General features: G+C 47.2%; 1 protein-coding gene across 6 annotated transcripts in view; it reads right to left on the reverse strand.

The window, feature by feature from the left end:
* The window catches only part of SYTL5 (synaptotagmin like 5), an 885,600-nt gene that overhangs the window by 15,884 nt on the left and 849,836 nt on the right, over positions 1-19,880 (reverse strand). For all 6 annotated transcript variants that reach the window (XM_069636554.1, XM_069636560.1, XM_069636555.1 and 3 more), the window contains 2 exons: positions 19,388-19,496; positions 17,618-17,756 (listed from right to left, as the gene is read on the reverse strand). In XM_069636554.1, the coding sequence (XP_069492655.1) occupies positions 17,618-17,756; positions 19,388-19,496 (248 nt within the window). The remainder of the gene's footprint in view (positions 1-17,617; positions 17,757-19,387; positions 19,497-19,880) is intronic.

The following is a 19,880-nucleotide window of genomic DNA, read 5'->3' on the forward strand; positions in this document are numbered from 1 at the left end:
TTTAGCTGCTCCTGACTCTGGATGTGATTTAGATGAAGGTCAGGTTTGCGCAAATTAGCGGCTTGTGGGAAGTCCCCTACAGCTTCCAGCATATCAGCGTCCGATACTTCATCTTCTGTTTGACTTTTTCCTTTTTGGTGGCGTGTAAAGAAGGCTTTTAAAGAGTTTTGGTTTAAGGGGTTGGGGAGCCCCTTTGAGTGAGCCTCTCTTTTGGATCTTTCTTTTTTACCCTTTAGGTCTATCGTCTCTGAGATGGACTTCGCTCTTTTGTAGGCAGTTTTTTTGGTGTCTTGCAGTATCCTCTTTCTTCCTAGATTTAAGAGGGTATGGTTAGTTGGACTTATAGTTCCCCCCTTTTCCAGGTTTTCTGCGTTCGAGTTCGAGTTCTTCGGTTTCTTTATCGGGACCGACAATTCGGTAGTTTCAGTGTCAGAGTCCACTTCTATCACTGCCACATCCGACCCCTCGTCAGATCCCAGCTGAGATTCTTGATCCATGGTTAAGTCCATGTTTAGGTCTGAATCCGTTTCGCTGCTGCTCGTCTCCAAGAGGCGCTTGCGTTCGTTTGATCGTCTTTTAGACCTTTTGATTGCTTTTTTAGCTTGTTTTAAGATGGGGGACAATCCATTAGGGTTTGTATGAATCATTGCCATTACCTGAGTAGCCTTGGGTCTGCCGAGTGGGCCTTCCTTTTGCGGAGTGCTGAGCGGGGGATTTTGATTTTCCTCCCTAGCTCTTTCTCCTTTTTCTGGATTTTTAACGGCGATCAGTCGACTTGTGTTTGCATGAGGGGGGACCCCCGGGGTTTGGCTTGGTTCACTGGCTTGGGTTGGTTCACTGGTGCTCGCCCGGTGGTTTCCCCTTTCGTGGTCCATTGTCACCTCCTTCGGGTGGGTTGTATCCCTTTGCCCCACCACACCATGGGTCTCGATTGCGTGCGGGGCCTTTTCTCCCGTCATGTTTTCCCCGTTTGCCCTCACATCTCTGGCGAACTGCAGACACTCTTCGGCGGCGTCCACCGGCCTCACGGCAGACTCCGAACTCACAACGGAGATGAGGAGCTTTGGGTCCGGGAGTTTTAGTCTCCCTGAGGACTGTGCGGGGGGCTCAGACTCAGAAGGTATGGAGGGAGTAGATGCGACCGCGTCGACCTCTTTGTCGGCATCTTGGTCAGCTTGTGTTTTCTCGGGTGTCTTAAGTTTTCCCAGGGGGGGGGTGAGACCCCGTTTAAACTACCCCCAGGTGTGGTCATGGCACTATGCTCGCTGGACCCATGATGTGGCCTCTCCGGCCAAGAATTGGGAGCACAAAGATCAGAGATTTCGGTCATGGTAACAGGTGGAGTGTGAGGGTTAACCGAGACAGAATCACTCACCTTTCCCTCTCCCTCCGAAGGCAGATGCACTCGGGCTGCTGACGGTTGTAAGACCTGCCCAAAGCACTTTTGTCTGGCACCTTCACTTGTCGATTTCGCGGTCGAATCAGACTTTGTTCTTTGTTTTTTCCCCGGAGGGGACAGCCACGTAGGAGTAGCTCGGCGCGGTCTCACATCAGGGTCCATCCTGCTGCGGCTCCGCGTAAGCAGCGGACTGCAGCAGACTGCTCCAACTCAGCTCACAACTCCGCTCCGCTCCGCGGGTTTTAGGTGCTAATAGTCACTTCCTGCAAACAACGATGTGGTCAGAACACAGGACTGCAGCAGACTGCTCCAACTCAGCTCACAACTCTGCTCCGCTCTGCGGGTTTTAGGTGCTAATAGTCACTTCCTGCAAACAACGATGTGGTCAGAACACAGGACTGCAGCAGACTGCTCCAACTCAGCTCACAACTCCGCTCCGCGGGTTTTAGGTGCTAATAGTCACTTCCTGCAAACAACGATGTATAATGTATAATAATTGAGCTTATTTAATAATACGCTTTATGGAGAAGTATGTAACATAAGCTTTAAATATGCAGCAAGCATCTGGTGACCTATGTGTTTGTACGTTATGTTTTAGGAAGTGTCACCCTTAAGCATTGCCTAAAAACTACTTCAAGTGGGTCCTAACCGATTTCAGTGGACGTGATCCAATCATTTTCAGGAGGGTTAAAGTATTTAATGTGAGGTGCAATTGTTGGTTATTGTGGCTTTAGTAATGTCTTCAAAACAATAGCACTGTTCAGGTAGAGCTATGCAGGGAAGAAGGTGGGGCAGAGGGGCGCAGAACAACACAGCATCTCTTCAGAGAAAAAAACGTGGCCGTTTGTATAATCAAAGAGCATCATGGGAACATGAGAATGGCCACAATTTCTCATCCATCCAGCATGCCATACGAATCCCTACTATAAACGTCAGTGCACTCCAGTTGCCACATTTAGGGTTTCAGAACAAACGTTGCAAAGAAGCCTGTTCATCACTGCTACCATACACTCATTCATTCATCCGTTCATCCATCAACTCATCCGTTCGGGTCCTGCCGTGCTGCATGCTTACCTCCCCAACAGTACGCAAGGCACCTGCATTTAGGAGTTTTAAATGCTAGCCCATAGAGTAGTCTTTGCAAAACATATGCACGCCCACCGAAATAAGATGCAAAAGCGTGTCTTGCGCATTTGTGTACATAGCATTAATATTGGGGTTCACCTACATTCAAGTGCCCCGATTTGAGATAGAAAATCCAAAAAGATGCCTGGTCTGATAAAGTAATGTGCCAAGGATCACACTACTTGTTCAAGTGCCACGTGACAGAGAACCAAGCTAATGCATTTTGTTGCGACATCCATTATACAGTTCCTGCCAAAGAAAAGATGATCATGGACTAATACAAGTCCATTTGCAAGTGCAGAAAAGGAATGAGTAAGGTTACAAGAACAATCCTGAGTTGAAAGCTGGAATTATACCTGATCGTAACAGTGACATTGGCGTTTTCCCCTCTTCAGTGAGACGTTTGTTTTACTTTCCCCCACTATTTTCCAGGCCTAATGGTTGTTCGATAGTTATGTCAACTTCCCCCCAAAACACTTAGTGCTCAGCCTAAGATATTTTACCACCTCCTCTTACTACATCATTTTCACCATGTCGCAGTGAGAGCCCAGCTTTCCCGTAATGTCTCATGATTTTAGCAACAGGCGCCCCCATCTAGCTGTGCACACCCCATACGTCAGTTGTTGCATGCAGTTTCCAGTACTATATTGACATGTTCTCAGGATTCTTTTTTTTTTTTTGGGAATTATGTAGTGGAGTATCAGATTTGTTCAACTATGGTACGATAGGTCCCTACTGAGGACATGCTAATGTATTGATTCAAGGGTGTGCAAACTCAGCATTCTGCTGTGGGATGGTCTGCACTGCTTACTTTATGTGTAATTCTTCTGACTTCTCCCCAAATTCTCTCGGTGTGCAGTTTGACTCTTGTCAAAATCGGAAGCAGTACAGTCTCAGTGAAACGTGGAGGTCTCGTGCTTTGGATTGACCACCCTTCCTAGTGTCCACTTCATGTTTATCAGAAGCTTTGACGTGCTTTGTATAGGAGTGAGTCAGCATCAGAATGTTTGCACAGGGTTACACTGAGACCAGAAATCAGAAACATTCAAATTGCACAGTGACAGGAGCTATATTATACATGTGGCTTTGAAACCTTTCATACATACAATGTAGGTGAGGCCAGATTCCAAAATAGAATCATACATTGCTATGCCAAATTATTGGCGAGGCTGGGTTTTACAAATAGTTCTCAATTTTATTCCGGCCAAGCCAACTACCGCTCATTGGCTCTTTTGTTGGGTTGTGATACTGATCTAGTAGCGACCTAGAACGCAATGTGGGCTTCATTCTTTGTATAGTCAGGTCTCTTTTTTTTTTTGGCCAGAATTAATCCATTTATGGCAGGGAATAATTGGGTTTAAAAATGTAATAAAGGGGTGCATTAATGGTGCGTTAAGAGTTTTTTTTATATTGGCTGACGTTATTATACAGTTTAATTCTTTTTAGAATCGAATATACTTCTTCATTCATCATCACTTTCTGTTTTATGCATATTAGATAAGACCCATATTTAGAGAAGTGTATACTAAGGGGGTAATTCATAGAATTCAGCGCACAAGTGGCGCACGCGGCTGGCGCACAGTGTGCGCGTGCGAATCCCTGCGCCAGCCGCGTGCGCCAAAACCCATTTCCGCGCACAGCGTATTCATGGATTCCAGCCACCGAAACCAGCCGTGGCGCATAGTGGCGCAGCGACCTTGCAGCAGCGCCAGTTACGCCCCCAAGAACGCCTTCCGCGCAGGGAAAAGCCATCAAAATCCCCAATCCAGCGCAAAGGGCTGCGCTAACCCTGTACCAGCACGGCAAGCGGGCTACGTGTATTTCAGGGGTTCGCGTGAAGTTCCACACGCGAATAGCCTGGGCGCGTGTATTTCAGGGGTGCGCGTGAAGTTCCACACGCGAATAGCCTGGGCGCGTGTATTTCAGGGGTGCGCGGGAAGTTCCACACGCGAATAGCCTGGGCGCGTGTATTTCAGGGGTGCGCGGGAAGTTCCACACGCGAATAGCCTGGGCGCGTGTATTTCAGGGGTGCGCGGGAAGTTCCACACGCGAATAGCCTGGGCGCGTGTATTTCAGGGGTGCGCGGGAAGTTCCACACGCGAATAGCCTGGGCGCGTGTATTTCAGGGGTGCGCGTGAAGTTCCACACGCGAATAGCCTGGGCGCGTGTATTTCAGGGGTGCGCGTGAAGTTCCACACGCGAATAGCCTGGGCGCGTGTATTTCAGGGGTGCGCGGGAAGTTCCACACGCGAATAGCCTGGGCGCGTGTATTTCAGGGGTGCGCGTGAAGTTCCACACGCGAATAGCCTGGGCGCGTGTATTTCAGGGGTGCGCGTGAAGTTCCACACGCGAATAGCCTGGGCGCGTGTATTTCAGGGGTGCGCGGGAAGTTCCACACGCGAATAGCCTGGTCGCGTGTATTTCAGGGGTGCGCGAGAAATTCTACACGCGATTTCAGCAGGGTACGTGTATTTCAGGGGTGCGCGAGAAATTCTACACGCGATTGGCCTGGGTACGTGGATTTCAGGGGTGCGCGAGAAATTCTACACGCGATTGGGCCTGTGCGAGTGGGGCAGTGTATTACGTGGGTGTGCGGGAAGTTGAAGAGGTGAATTGCCAGTGTGGGTCCTCCCAGGTCTCCCCTCTACCCCCTCCACGACCTCTGCAGGCAGCCCACACCACAGGGGACTACCCTGCACCCCTGGTCATGTCCCGCAGGCAGCCCATCCACCATGGGCATGCCCCCCAGCCAAGCCACATGTCCCCTTGCACCCCCACCCCCCAGCACTGTGGGGCACCTGCCAGCAGGCCCCCAACCATGTCCCACTCATGTCCCCTTGCACCCCCACCCCCCAGCAGGCCCCCACTCATGTCCCCCTGCACCCCCACCCCCCAGCACTGTGGGGCACCTGCCAGCAGGCCCCCAACCATGTCCCACTCATGTCCCCTTGCACCTCCACCCCCCAGCAGGCCCCCACTCATGTCCCCCTGCACCCCCACCCCCCAGCACTGTGGGGCACCTGCCAGCAGGCCCCCAACCATGTCCCACTCATGTCCCCTTGCACCCCCACCCCCCAGCAGGCCCCCACTCATGTCCCCTTGCACCCCCACCCCCCTGCAGGCCCCCACTCATGTCCCCCTGCCCCCAGGTCCTGACGAAACGCAATCATGGCAGTAATGGGCAGCATACCCAGCACAAACACCCAGCCAAGGATTGCATCCACCCACATAGTAGATGCAATTACATGATACAACCCCAATGGCAAGTATGTAAATGAACACATGTCCGTCACACACACATACACAATGGGTGCAAGTGAATGTCAAAACCCATATCATGACATGCATGAAACAATGAGAAAATACCACAAATGTAAGTAATAAATATATGTATTAAAGATGAAAATGAAGTAAAGAAATAAAACACACAACAATGGGGATGACAAAACAAATGGTCCATGTCCGAGAACTAATAGAAAAAATCAAAAAACAAAGGAATCCAAAAACTAATGTAGTCCAAAGAAAAATAATGGGGGGAAAAAATAAGGAAAAACCATTGCCTCATGGTGAACACAAATATAAATCCAACAAATGTTTTCCAAACATCAAACTATGTACAAGAATATCCCAGGGTCCATGAGCCCAACACCATAAATGAAACCTACTACTACTAACTAATAAAAAAAATATATACAGAAAAGTGGCCATTGTCAGAGCGGTCCAAAAAAAACTTAAAAAATAAAGGAAACCTAACACTAACTAACTAAAGAACTATATACAATGGCAGCGGGCAAGTCCTGCGGCTCACTCTGTGATGTTGCCGGCCAGGGCATCATCGAACTCCATGTCGATGTCCCGGAGGCGGGACTCTGTCCTGGCCCCGAGGTCTCGCAGGGACAACCCCGTGTCCACCTCAAACTCCCTGCGAGCTTCCTCGAGGCACTCAGCCCGCCTCAACGCCCGACGCATGGAGAACTCCGCCCTGACCATGGTGAGCCGCTCCTCTTCCGCCCGCTGCCGCTCCGCACCTATCCGCTGGACCAACTGCTCCCACACGGAAGACACTGCCATCCCAGGGTTCTCCTGCCCTCCGGCCGATGCCTGCCCCTCTGATCTTGATGGCCCCGAGCCATGATGCCTCCCACGTCGAGCCTGCTGCTGCCTCCGACGCCACTGCCTCTGCCAGCACGACGGCATCCAGGCTGATGGAATCCACCGATGCCGTCGTGCACGTGCCCTGCCAGATGATGCCGGCACATCCTCCATCTGCAGGGGGACAGTTGCTGGTGTGTCCACCCCTGCTGGACCTTCGACTCCCGACTGTGGCAGGGATGGGGTCCCCACCGAGCTGGCTGCGTTGGTCGGGGCAGGTCCACAGGGGGCCCTGGTGGCATCTGGGCCGGAAGACGGCATGGAGCACGACTGGCGCATAGCCTCCACAGAGGAGGAGAGGGTCGCCAGAAGGCCACACACATGTAGGAAACCCCCGACCATGGCGGCTCCCAAATGGTTCACGTACGCACGGTGCTCTTCGTGATGATGTGCATGCTCCTCCCGGGAAGCATGCACCTCATCACGAGTGCCAGCCGTGCGCAACGCGACACCAATCAGGACCCTCTCCACACGGCCAGGGGTCCCCTCGTCCGCAGGTAGAGGAGTGTCAGATGACATGGACATCTCCCCTACCTGCGGACGGGCCTGGGATGGGGCATCCCTGCTGGTGCATGGTGGTGCAGTCACAGTGTCAGGGACAGTGACATGCACAGGCACCTCCACGGCGACCTGTGCTGCCTCCTGCCCCTGGCCCTGGACTGCACCACTTGCACCAGCGGGGATGCCCCCACCAGGCCCCATGTGTGGCTCAGTAGCGGCCTCCTCCCCCTCTGTGGAAACCACCAACCTGGATGTCTCCACGCCGTCTTCCGCCGGTGCAAGCCCCTGTGGGGGCTCACCCACCCCTTCCGCTGCAGCCGTGGCGGCATCCCCGCCGCTCTGCTCCACAGCGCCTTCTCCGCCCTCTTCTTCACTTGCCACTGTGTAGAGGGAGACATAGAACACAAGCATCAGGGTACTGTACAATGGTCCCCTAGACAGGAAGCAACAGCAGATGAGTGGCACTGTCATACATCACTTCCATCGTGTCCCTCCACAACACAAGGGTCAGTGCAGGCAAAACACATACAGTAACAGCCATGGCGCATGCCATGGACATTGGCATACATGACCAAGGGACTCATGATTCATACAATGTTGGTTTTAAACTCACATGCATCATGGGTCTTGCCATCACATGCACACACCTCACCGTAGTTCCATCCATCTGGCCTCGTACACCACAGACGCAGTGGATACAAGGATGACTAGGCTGCATCAGTGAATCTGAACATTGTCACAGACATGTGTCATGCATCCATGGCAGTTACAAGTCACAGACACGCAGGTCAGACACACACACATGGACACCATACGTGTACATGGGACCAGCACCCATCCCTCACCCCCACCCATGTCCAGGAACAGAGACTGCCATGCTCCCATGTGTCCATTCCGCACAGAGCCCCCCATGTTGCAATAGAACACATGCACCAACCATGTGGTTCACACATCACTGTACTCACATGCCTGACCATGATGTCCCTGCACACACACATACGTACATGGCCTATGTCACACATACAGGCAGGTATCAGACAACCAGCACACTGCAACATGCCCTGTCTCACACAGTAATGCTTGGCCACTTACCGGCCAACTCCAGATGGGTCTGCCTCCGAAGGATCTGGGCGTGGAGCGCTGGGTCTACGCGTTCCAGGACCCTCATCTGGAGGTCACTCAGGCGTGCCCGGCCCCCCTCCGCAAGGCGCCGGGCCTTATTGAGGGTCCTGGCCCTCAAGTCCTCCCAGCGCTTCTTGATGTGCTTGATGTCGCGGGTTGCCACCCCCTCCGCGTTGATGGCAACCACTACATCGTCCCAGATCCTCTCCCGTCCTTCCTTGTTGGCGCGTGGTCTTCCGAAGAGGGCATCATAATGCCCCAGGACATGCTCCACCAGGACACCAACTCACTGAAGCTGGTGGCCCTCTGCCTCTCTGGCTGGGGGTCGCCACTGGTCTCAGATGGTGCTTGCCCCGACATGGCGACCCCCGAGGCAGGCGTGGGTGGGCAACTGGGTCCTGGGGCTGGGCTGTGGAGCGATGGTATCCCAGTCGGGAGTCTACTGTTCCAGCAGGGGTGGACACAGCAACTGGACCCCTGCAGATGGCTGATGTGCAGGCACCAAATGGCAGGGCACGGTGGCAGCAGGCAGGCAGGCAGGCAGGCAGCAGCAGATGGCACGTGGGAGGCTGCTCGGGGCACTGGGGGGCAGTAATTCGGCCTTCTGGGCAGGAGCGTGGTCTTCCGTGTGTTTTCGCGTGGCCAGCTTGATACGGAGTGATTTGGCACGTGAAAGATCTGCACGTCAGCGTGTAATTCGAGGAAAGGCCCTTAGCGCGTAAGCGCGTCAGCACGCGTACGCGATTTCATTGGACCAAAGGCCCTTACAGCGTAAGTGCGTCTGTGACGTTTTGCGCACGGGCGTTGCCCTGGCAGGGCTTGGAGATCCCGCGTGCCTTTATGTTCTGTACGTGCTTTTCGTGCGGTGCGTGTGTTTTCCATCCGTTGGGGTTCACACGCTATTACTTCACAGCGGGTGTTGGCTACGCGTTCTACTACACGCAAGGCAGACGGTGAGTGGTACCCCGCTCCCCCAGGCCCGATCGCGTGAGAAAATTCCCGCGCACCCCTGAAATACACGCGCCCAGGCTATTCGCATGTAAAACTTCCCGCGCACCCCTGAAATACACGTACCCTGCTGAAATCGCGTGAGAAAATTCCCGCGCACCCCTGAAATACACGCACCCAGGCTATTCGCGTGTAAAACTTCCCGCGCACCCCTGAAATACACGCGCCCAGGCTATTCGCGTGTAAAACTTCCCGCGCACCCCTGAAATACACGCGCCCAGGCTATTCGCGTGTGGAACTTCCCGCGCACCCCTGAAATACACTTAGCACGCTCCCCCAGGCCCGATCGCGTGACAAAGTTCACGCGAACCCCTGTAATACACGTAGCCCGCTCCCCCAGGCCCGATCGCGTGAAAAAGTTCACGCGAACCCCTGTAATACACGTAGCCCGCTCCCCCAGGCCCGATCGCGTGAAAAAGTTCACGCGAACCCCTGTAATACACGTAGCCCGCTCCCCCAGGCCCGATCGCGTGAAAAAGTTCACGCGAACCCCTGTAATACACGTAGCCCGCTCCCCCAGGCCCGATCGCGTGTAAAAGTTCACGCGAACCCCTGTAATACACGTAGCCCGCTCCCCCAGGCCAGGTCGCGTGTGTGACTTCCCGCGAACCCCCGGAATACACGTACCCCGCTCAATCGCGTGTGTGACTTCCCGCGCAACCCCGAAATACACGTGCCCCGCTCGCACAATTGCTGTATGTTGCCACGTTTGTAATGCGCAGGGACGCTACCGCCTGCCTTCTTGTGGTGGACGTGTATCGGCTTGTGCGTGTCTTTCGCTGTGCGTGGCTTTGCCCTATTCGGTTCCATGAATACGTGTGGTTCGGGTGCGTGTGGGCGTTCCCTCTGCTTCCCTGCAGTACATCCCCAGTTACCCCCTTGTTTTCGCAAGTTGTTCCCCATTCCGCGCGTTACGCCCCGTGTTCCGCCCACTTTCTAGTGTATGCGCAGAGGTTGTGCGCTTTCACTGTGCGCGTCGCGCACGTCTTTCGGGATGTTGCAGTGACGTGTGCGCCATGCACGGGTTTGGCGCACATCCCGAGGAAGACACGCGCAGGGACTTCCATGAATCGCACGCGTGCGCGTGCGCCTCTTTTTTTCCGCTTGCGCCTGCTTGCGCCTGCTTGCGCGTAGATTTTCGGCGCACGTTTGTTCCATGAATCGGCCCCTAAGTATTTAAACTCACCGATTTAAGGATTTTAGGGAGACGCAAGCGCGTTCAGGTGAAGGTGAACACAGTTAATCACTTGTTCCTATTCTCGGTTCAGCTTTGTGTCATAGTATGTTTTTTAAGTTACGTTTACTTAACATTATTTTCCCAATTGTCTTGTCCATTGTGTCCTTTTTGTTTTTTTATTTTTTTCTACTTCAGTATTTCGTTTTGGCCCAACCGGGGACCTTCTAATGATTATGGCAGGTTTGGGTATTCATGTTAAAGATTCTATGTGAATTGTATCTTGGAACATGAATGGTTTAAACAACCATATTAAAAGGAAAAAAGTAATGTTGCACTTAAGACATCTGAAAGCAGATATTATACTTCTACAAGAGACTCATTTGACAGATGTAGAGACCACTAAATTCAAGAAAGGGTGGGGGGACATAAGTTTCATTCCACGCATTCCTGAAGTTCGAGAGGAGTGTCAACTCTGATTAGAAAGAACTTCCAGGGTAGTATTGTTGGCTCTAAAGTTGATAAAGAGGGTCGTTGGTTGACAGTCACATTCCAGGTCCAAGAATTAGAGTATAAATATGTAATATCTATGCTGCCAATTTTGATAGTGGTCAATTTTTCTGTGGATTGGGCCATTGCTTGTTGGATACAGGTGGGAGGAACTTGTTAGTGGGAGGAGACTTTAATCTGGTGGTTGACCCTGTCTTGGATAGAAACAGTCAGATGGTTCAGGATGGTAGGAAGAAGGACAGAGGGGCCTTGCAGTTATTAATGCAAGATTTTGGTTTGACGGATGTTTGGAGATTAGAGCATCCTATAGGGAGGGAATATACTTTTCAGTCGGGTGCACATAATGTTTATTCTTGTATTGACAACATATTGACATCAGGGGCAGTGACACAAAATATCACGAGCAGTGAAATTGAGGGTATCGTTATCTCTGACCATGCACCCATTAATCTAGAATTTTCACTCAGTTATTCATCGGGCAACACAAGAATTTGGAGGTTAAATACCATGATTTTAAAGGAGGATGATTTAAAGAATATCCTAGTCGATGAGGCAGAGGACTACATTAGAACTAATTTAAATGGTGAAGTTAGGATTGATACTGTCCGGAAGGCTTTTAAAAGTGTGATGCGTGGTGTGGCTATGAAAGTGTCTGGTATTTGAAAGAAAAAAAGATGAGTATGTGAAAGAACTTAACATCTCAATAAAGAATCTGGAGAAGGAATTAATGGGCTGTTCTGATAAAGGGAACTCTGTGAAACTGATGAAATTGTAGTATGATCGAAACAAAATTCTCAGTGAAAAGGCGGAGTTTGCACTCTTCTGATCGAAGTGCAGATACTATGAAGGGGGAGAGAAGTGTGGGACATTATTGGCTCACAGGTTAAGAGTGAGAGAAGCAAATAGAACAATAGGTGCTATTAAAACTGATCAAGGTGTGACCAGGGATCCGAATGAAATAAACAAGATTTTTAAACAATTTTAAATGGATTGGTACAGTGAATCCTCTATGGTGCATACAGTTAGTATGGACCAGTTCTTCAAAAGTTTGCGAAATAAACACATGACAGAGGCAGAGAAAGAATTCTTGGATTCAGAAACATCTCTAGAAGAGGTCAGGAAAGCAGTCTGGAGCTTGAGTTTGGGGAAATGTCTAGGGCCAGCTGGGCTTCCAACAGAGTTCTACCGTGCAATGCCAGAACATGTTCCGATTCTTGTGAGAGATATGTTTGTGAACAGTAAATCAAAGGGATTGTTGCCACCTATGCTAAGACACACAACAATATCTCTTTTGCTTAAACAAGACCGACCAGATCTATATCCAGGAAGCTATAGACCTATCATCTTATTCAGTTCAGACAGCAAAGTATTATCTAAAATCTTGGCCAACAGACTGGAGAAGATCCTTCCAAGGTTAATTCATCCCAATCAGGCTGGCTTCATTAAGGGTAGAGTTTCAGCTTCGAACACAAGGAAGTTGTTGCTTACCTTGGAAAAATGCCTACAATTGAAATTAGACTCTGTGGCCTTGTCCATCGATGCTGAAAAGGCTTTCGATCGAGTGAGGTCAGTATAATGGCGAGGATGTGTTTTGGTTCTGAATTCCTTAGTTGGATCAGGGTGCTCTATAAAAATCCCACTGCAGAGATTAATACAAATGGGAAAATATCCGGGAAATTTGAGCTGCAGCGTGGGATGTGTCAAGGTTGCCCTTTGTCCCCTCTACTCTTCGAGATTTCGATGGAACCTCTGGCGGAAATGATTAGAACGAAGGAAAAGCTAGTTGGAACCAACTACAATGGGGTCTGTCAAAAGCTCTGCCTATATGCCGATCACCTGATAATGGTTGTCCAAGATCTCATGTTATCAGTCTCGGAATTGATAAGGTTGATTGGCGAATTTGGCCTGTGTTGGACTATTAGGTTAATTGGTCCAAATCAGAGGCTCTACCCTGAACACACTCAACAAACAGTGTATTAATTAGGACTTTGGCTTCAGGTGATGTCTATTAAAGATGAAATACTTGGGCATATGGATCACTAAGAATATGGGGGAAAATGATGAATCTGAATATAGATCTGACAATACAAAAAATGTTATCAGAAATTGACCGATGGGAACCACTCAATCTGTCAATTGGAGACAAAGTAAACACTATAAAGATGATGCTTACACCCAAATTAACCTATGTTCTTAGTAAGGTCCCCCCCAGTGAAGAAAACTGCATGGCGGAAGTTAGATAGCATTCTCCAGTCCTTCCTATGGAATAAAAAGACTCCAAGACTGAAACTGTGGAAATTGCAACTGCAGTGTGATAGAGGAGGTTTGAACATTCCAAACTTTGAAAGATATCACGAAGCATTCACGCTGTGACATTTTATGCCATTTATAGCTGGGGAGGAGGATGAATGGGAAACCGCAGAGGCAAATGGGGCAGTTACATTGGACACTTGAGCAATCCTTTCTGCCAACACTACTGACCGTGAGGATCGTTCTGCCCTAACAGATTTTCTGAGGTCCACCTGCAGGGCTTATGAGGTTGTAACGGAACTGAACAATGGTAGGACCAACACTTCCTCAATTTGGATTAACCCAGTAACTAGGATAGACAATAGAGTCTTATTCTGGGCTAGCTGGTTCACTGCTGGTATCAAGAAAATTGAAGACCTATTTGAGGGTGCGAGATGGAAAACATTTTGAGAGCTAAAATTTGAATGAAACTTGGTAGACTGCACGTATGGGGAGTACAGGAAATTGAAAAGAGCAGTGAACTTGCCAACATTAGACAGATCAGGGTTATTGATCACCATTAAGAAAATTGACGGCAACGCTCTTATGTCCTCTAAGATGTACAATCTGTTAAGTGGATTCTCTGAAGGAAATACAAAGATCCAAGATGCTTGGTCTGCGTGCATGAAGGATGTAATGATGCAAGAAAGATGGATAGAACTTTGTGGAAACATCAAAAGAATGGCTTTGAACATAGGGGAGAGGGCACGTCAAGTCATGATCCTAAATAGAGTGTTTTGGATGCCAGTCCGTATGGTCAAGTAGGGATTAGCTACGTCGGACATTTGTTGGGGATGTGGTCATGTTCCTGGTACAATGGAACACATGTTCTGCGAGTGCCATAAGGTGAGAGGCTTTTGGAGTGGCATTGCCGGAGTGATGAACAGAGTGCTAAAAGAAAATCCTCATTATGATTTTGAAACATTAATCCTGGGGGAAACTACCTGGTTTGAGGATTTAACCACCATCAGATATCCTCGACTTTAAGAGGCACCTCGATGGTGAAAAAACAGATTTTGCATAACTGGAAAACAACAAGCTTTCTGACAATGAACATTTGGTTGAAAGAAATTTATAGCACTTGCAACATTGAAAGGGTGATTTATTCAATGCAAAATGAGTCACTCTTTTGAAGAATCTGGGGGGCCTTCTTGAGCTTGGACCTGGCCGACCATGTATCCTATGGAGAAGTTTACTGCTAAGATAAGTAATTCTTCCTGTTATTCCTTATTTGTGTGATATATTCATGAAAGGATACATATATCATGATTGCTGATATTTATATACTGTGAATTCTTATAGTATGTATAATTTTCTCCTGGTTGAGTTGGTTTGTTCCCTTTTTTTTTGCTCCCTCTCTTCTTACCTTCCCTACTTGTTAGATCTGTTTATTACTTCATTGGTACTTGTTGGGGTTGGATTTTATTAATTCTTGTTGTTTCAAACTTTGGAGGGTTTAAGCTATATTTGTGCAACTTGTTTTCTGGTTGTTCTTGTTTACTGTAAATTCTGAATAAATGTGTTTAAAAAAAAAAGAAAATGTAAAGTGTTGGTAGTTGAAAGCTAAATGAAACTCATAATTCGTGGTTATGGTGATTACAATTAAGAATATTATTGCATTCTTACATTTTGGAATATGTTTAAATAGCTTTTCTAATTATGGTCAATGTGAAGCTTTGAAGTATGAAGTGGGAGAGATGGCACAACGAGTTTCTTGTTGGGAGGAACATGCATATCATCAAGATGGGATGGGAGGCTAGAGGAGTGGGGAAAGGGGGACATTAAGCTGGCGTCAAGTACACTGCCAACCACCGCTTGGGGTAGGGAACATAGCAGTTGGATGCTTAGCTAATACAGTACTGTTGGGGCCCATGTGTGGCATTGAAAGGATGAGGATTGGAGGGTGGGATCCTGCGGAAGACTGAGGCGGGTTCAATAAGCATCAGATATGAGCTTGAAAGACAGTCCTGTTCTTGAGAACCAATGCAACATGTGTACGGTGGGGATAAGAGGAGGTTGCCGATCAATCAGGAGGATGTTGGACCCTAGATGTAGGACTCCTAGTAGTATGACACTCTGCAGCCTCTGTCAAAATGAGGGTCATACCATGTGAAGGAGAGGGACTCTGCCCCAAACCTGCTGGAATATGGGACTCGGACGCCAGGTATACCTGACTGTCCACCTGGAGATGTATTACAGACCTATGTGAGCACGTGTACTAAGTACCTATAAGGGCTACCACGGACAGTTTAACAGTCAAAATACCTCCAGCACAATTGCATACAGGAGTGAAGTTAAACAGCATAGCAGGCCTAGCTGAGCAACAAAGTGTAGGTCAGATCCAATGCGGTGGGAAGAGTCGGTGCATAACGACAGATTCTGAATTAAGAATGGACAAAGATTTCGGATATCCAAGCTATTTTAGCTTTGGGCATTAATAGATTGTATACTTAGGCACAGGTTGCAAAGTTAAGAAATAACATATGAACAAAGCACAACTGTACAAAATGAAATGCTCAAAGAGAAATACAGGTTGGGAACTCATCACTTCAGATATAATTAAGAATATTATTATTATTAGTGATTCATATAGTGCTTCATTCCACATTACTCCAACTTTAAAGCACTGGACTGGGGATCAAACGATCATTGCATGACAGTGTTCTGTTTGCAAGGCAAGTATGTTGTCTCTGAGCGGTCCTCCCTTTCCCCTTCTGTAATGGCTTGGCAAGCTGAAAAACTATGGTGTGGACGGTTGCCCAGAGCTGTGCCCGTGGTTTTGGTTTATTCAAAACCTTCCAGGCATCAACTTTCGGTTTTGCTCCCAATGATTCTCCACACCTCTTGCCTCGACCCTGTTACTGTAAGCATGATGTAAAAGGTGTGTAAAAACTAAGCAAATACAAAAATTCACCAAGCTGGAAAGTGAGGTGGCTCAGATGAGGAGGAAAAGGACTGTGCACCATAGAGAATTAAATGATTACTGTATCAGCTGATAACTAATATAATATGGGAAAATTTAGGGGAATGGAAACGGGAAATAATACAAACAAATTTAGGGGATGGAGGGCCTGCATTCCGGCAGTCCAGGAAAACACCACTGGTGGTATCTGGAAAATGTACACTTGGATCCCTGACATACTGGATGTACTGACTGTAAATCATCCTCGGCAGATCTATAACTGTGTCAAGCTAAAGGCTTGTGTTCTAAAAATGTAATTAGGGGTTGGGAGAAGTGGACCGTGTTCACCACATAGGCTAATGCTCAAAATATTGACAGTCAATGCATGAAAAGGTGGGATGCTACCTTGGACAGATTGACCCATTCCCTTTTTCCTGCAGTGTTCATGGAAACTGAAGCCATCAAAGGAGTACTTTGAGGCATCAAGCCCAGATTCATGGCATTTAGGTCAAAAGGCACGCCTTGTATCTGCAGCTAGATTTTTAATTTCAATAGGGAACAGACAGTAATTGCTCCGAGAAGTGGTGGAAGCCTGAAAGCTGATCAGCTCCTGAAAAGGGAATATCAAACGGAAGTGAGTTCAGGCCACAATGATTCCATTGCTTAGCAGTGCTCTGAACCCACCACACTAATAATGACACAAGGATATACCTGAAACTAGCCATACAATGCCACCACCACCACAAGGTCTCAGTCTTTGGAAAAAGTAGGTCACAACATACAATCCTTAGTGAAAGATGACAGAATATGGATAGGATATAAAAGGGATCTGCTTAAGGGACTTAGAAAAAACAATATCCTACACAATGGGTGCCTACCTCTTACACTTTTGTGCTAATCAACACAGCCAACCTGCTTATGTGCCACCTACTCCAAAACTATGAATCCACCAATTAATTCTCATGTATGATCTTATTTTGAAGAACTGCATACTCAGAAAATCCCTCAGGAAGGCATGTACATATGCCTACTTTAATAATGGTAATACAACAAATACCACATTTGCATATACGGCTTCATGCCATATTCTTTATACTTCTAAGTGATGTAATAACAGGTATTATTATTACTCAATTAAATGGCAATCAATTGATTAACATCAAAAGTGTGATTCATCCCTGCAGGAAATGGAAGCAGGCAGAAAACAGATGTATGGGGCAAGTTTAAAACGGTGTGATCTCTCTTGCCTTCAGAGCAGGGAGTGGAAACCCCCTTGTGTTCTTTAACAGAACAGGAGTAATACCAGTGCCGTATTGTACAGAATATCTGGGGAGCAGCCACATAGGTCACTGGGAAAATGGTGCTTCAAAATGTAAGTCACATACCTCTGAATCAAGTGTACTTTCTACTTTGCTGTTGAAGGATAGCATCTTACCCTTTGACAAATGTGTCTGAAGTCCCCCCTGACTTCACAGCTGTCAAGTTTTTGGCCTCCTTGATAAGTACTTCGAGTACCCCTCCACTCGGCAATGGAGTACTCCCCTTCTTCAGTGACTTCTTAAAGCTCTTTTTCACTGAAATACACAATAGAACACCACTTTAATGGAGTAATCAGCGGCAAGCAAGGCACCACTGTGTAAGAAAGCAGGAACAGTGGGCAAGCATTTGCCATGTGGCATTAAGTGTATTGCTGAATTAAAATCCCTCAATTTACCAATATCTGATTTCTGCTATTGTATTATCATTGACCCTTGTTCTAGTACTGACAAAACAGAATTGCCTCTGGGAACTTAAATGATAAGCGTTACTATTTTCCTAATGCATGGCACTATTGTTATTAATCTTATAAGCACAAAAGACTGAGTTCCAGCCATGATTCAAACAGTGGCCTACCGTTTACAGGTTACTCACGGATGTCTGCAGGAGGCTCTCATTCCACTTTACTTCCTCCCTAAAAACTATAATTTAATGCATTATTTGGATAAAAAAGTATTTTGGTACAAGTTTTTTGACTAAACTAATTGTTTGTGAATTAATCTGGTTTAGGATTTTTTTTTTGACTCATGAAAAATGTGGTGCATTTAAAAGGACTGGAGGTGGATTACATCAACATTTTTGGTTGTTACTAACTTATTTGGTTGTTAAATTGTGACACATTAATATTATATATACAGAATGGGGGCCACTCCGTGGCCACAGTGGTCTGCCCCGGGGGTTAACATACCAGTAGGGGGCAGAATCTATAATCTCAACAAAACAAAGGTACTGATATGCTCGGCGTTAGCCAGTGTGAAGTATAAATGAATTAGAAATGTTCACCCGGTCTGGACCCACATAACCTAAATGGTTATCAATTTTGCATGCAAATATGTGTACTGAAACACTCCTTGACAATAAACAGATATTCGGAAAGATTGATGTTAAAACTTAATATCAAAAAATGGTACATATAATAAAATCCAACTTGGAAGGACATATACAATCAAAAACATAAATGTAGATCTTCCATTTGTAAATTGAGTATGGAAACTTTCAAACAATCAAAAAAATGAGAATTAGTACATCAAAAAGAATACACAAACAAAAAAGACGTAAAACAATTTTCAATATTGACAAAAAAACAGTTATTTATCACTGGGATGCTTGATTAAATCAGAAAGCAAAAACACAGAGTGATGAGTACAACTGTACCTCTATTCAAAATAATAAAAAATAGAGCAAATAAGCAGTATTCTATAGTGATTAGAATAAATTCCCAAAGCTGAGGATGTTATGTGTCGGGATAGGGTCTGCCACATTAATATTAAGCAGCTTTGTTTGACACTTCATACATTGCACAGGCCCAGCTTTGCACAGGCATCTCTTCTACGATGTGTTCTTTTCCTTTTGAAATTACAAGATTCTACAATACATAAATGCACAATACATAGCCTGTGCAAAACAAAAACAGGCAGATGTGTGTGGCACGGAAATGGAGAGCAAACTATCAAACTATCGATCAATCGCTGTACATTAGCCAAAATATGCTGCCGGAATTTGGCTTCTGATGTCTGCCCTATCGTGTGGAATAGGGGTCACAGATGGGCCAGACAGCCCGCATCTGGGATCATACAACTTTTCAGAGCTATTGAAGACCCATCAGCTGAGTTGTCAGCTGCAAGTTACACATGCATGTACCACATACTATCATCACAGGACAGTTTACCTTGATGCTGATCCAATGGTAGGGTGAGGTTCTTCTCCGGGGGAAGATAGCGTAAACTGATGGTTAGCTCTCCCTTATACTGAAGAATGACGTCAGATGGAACATAAATCTGGTGGTGCAGAGAGATGTAAAATAGAGCTGAAGTCAGGGGGATGTGAATTAAAACCAGAAGGAGAAAGTTACTTTCAAAATGGCTTCTAAATCCAAAAGCAGGTACTATGGCTGGTGCCCACCTCCTATGCCCCCACACACAGCAACAACACTCACACACCCACACACACATCTTGTGTGGAAGTCTGCCTGAATGATCCATTATCGATCCATTATCTGATGTGCAATCGTGTATATCTCTGTCGTTATATTTGAATAATAGGATTCATAATGCAGGAGAAAGTCAGACATGTGCAGATCTGTATGACACAAAAAAATAAGCTGTTCATAATATATGATCATTTTTTTATATGATCAAATGCCACATTATATCCTCCTCAAA

Source organism: Ambystoma mexicanum, chromosome 7p, assembly GCF_040938575.1.
Source record: "Ambystoma mexicanum isolate Mex_15411 chromosome 7p, UKY_AmexF1_1, whole genome shotgun sequence".
NCBI lineage: Eukaryota > Metazoa > Chordata > Amphibia > Caudata > Ambystomatidae > Ambystoma > Ambystoma mexicanum.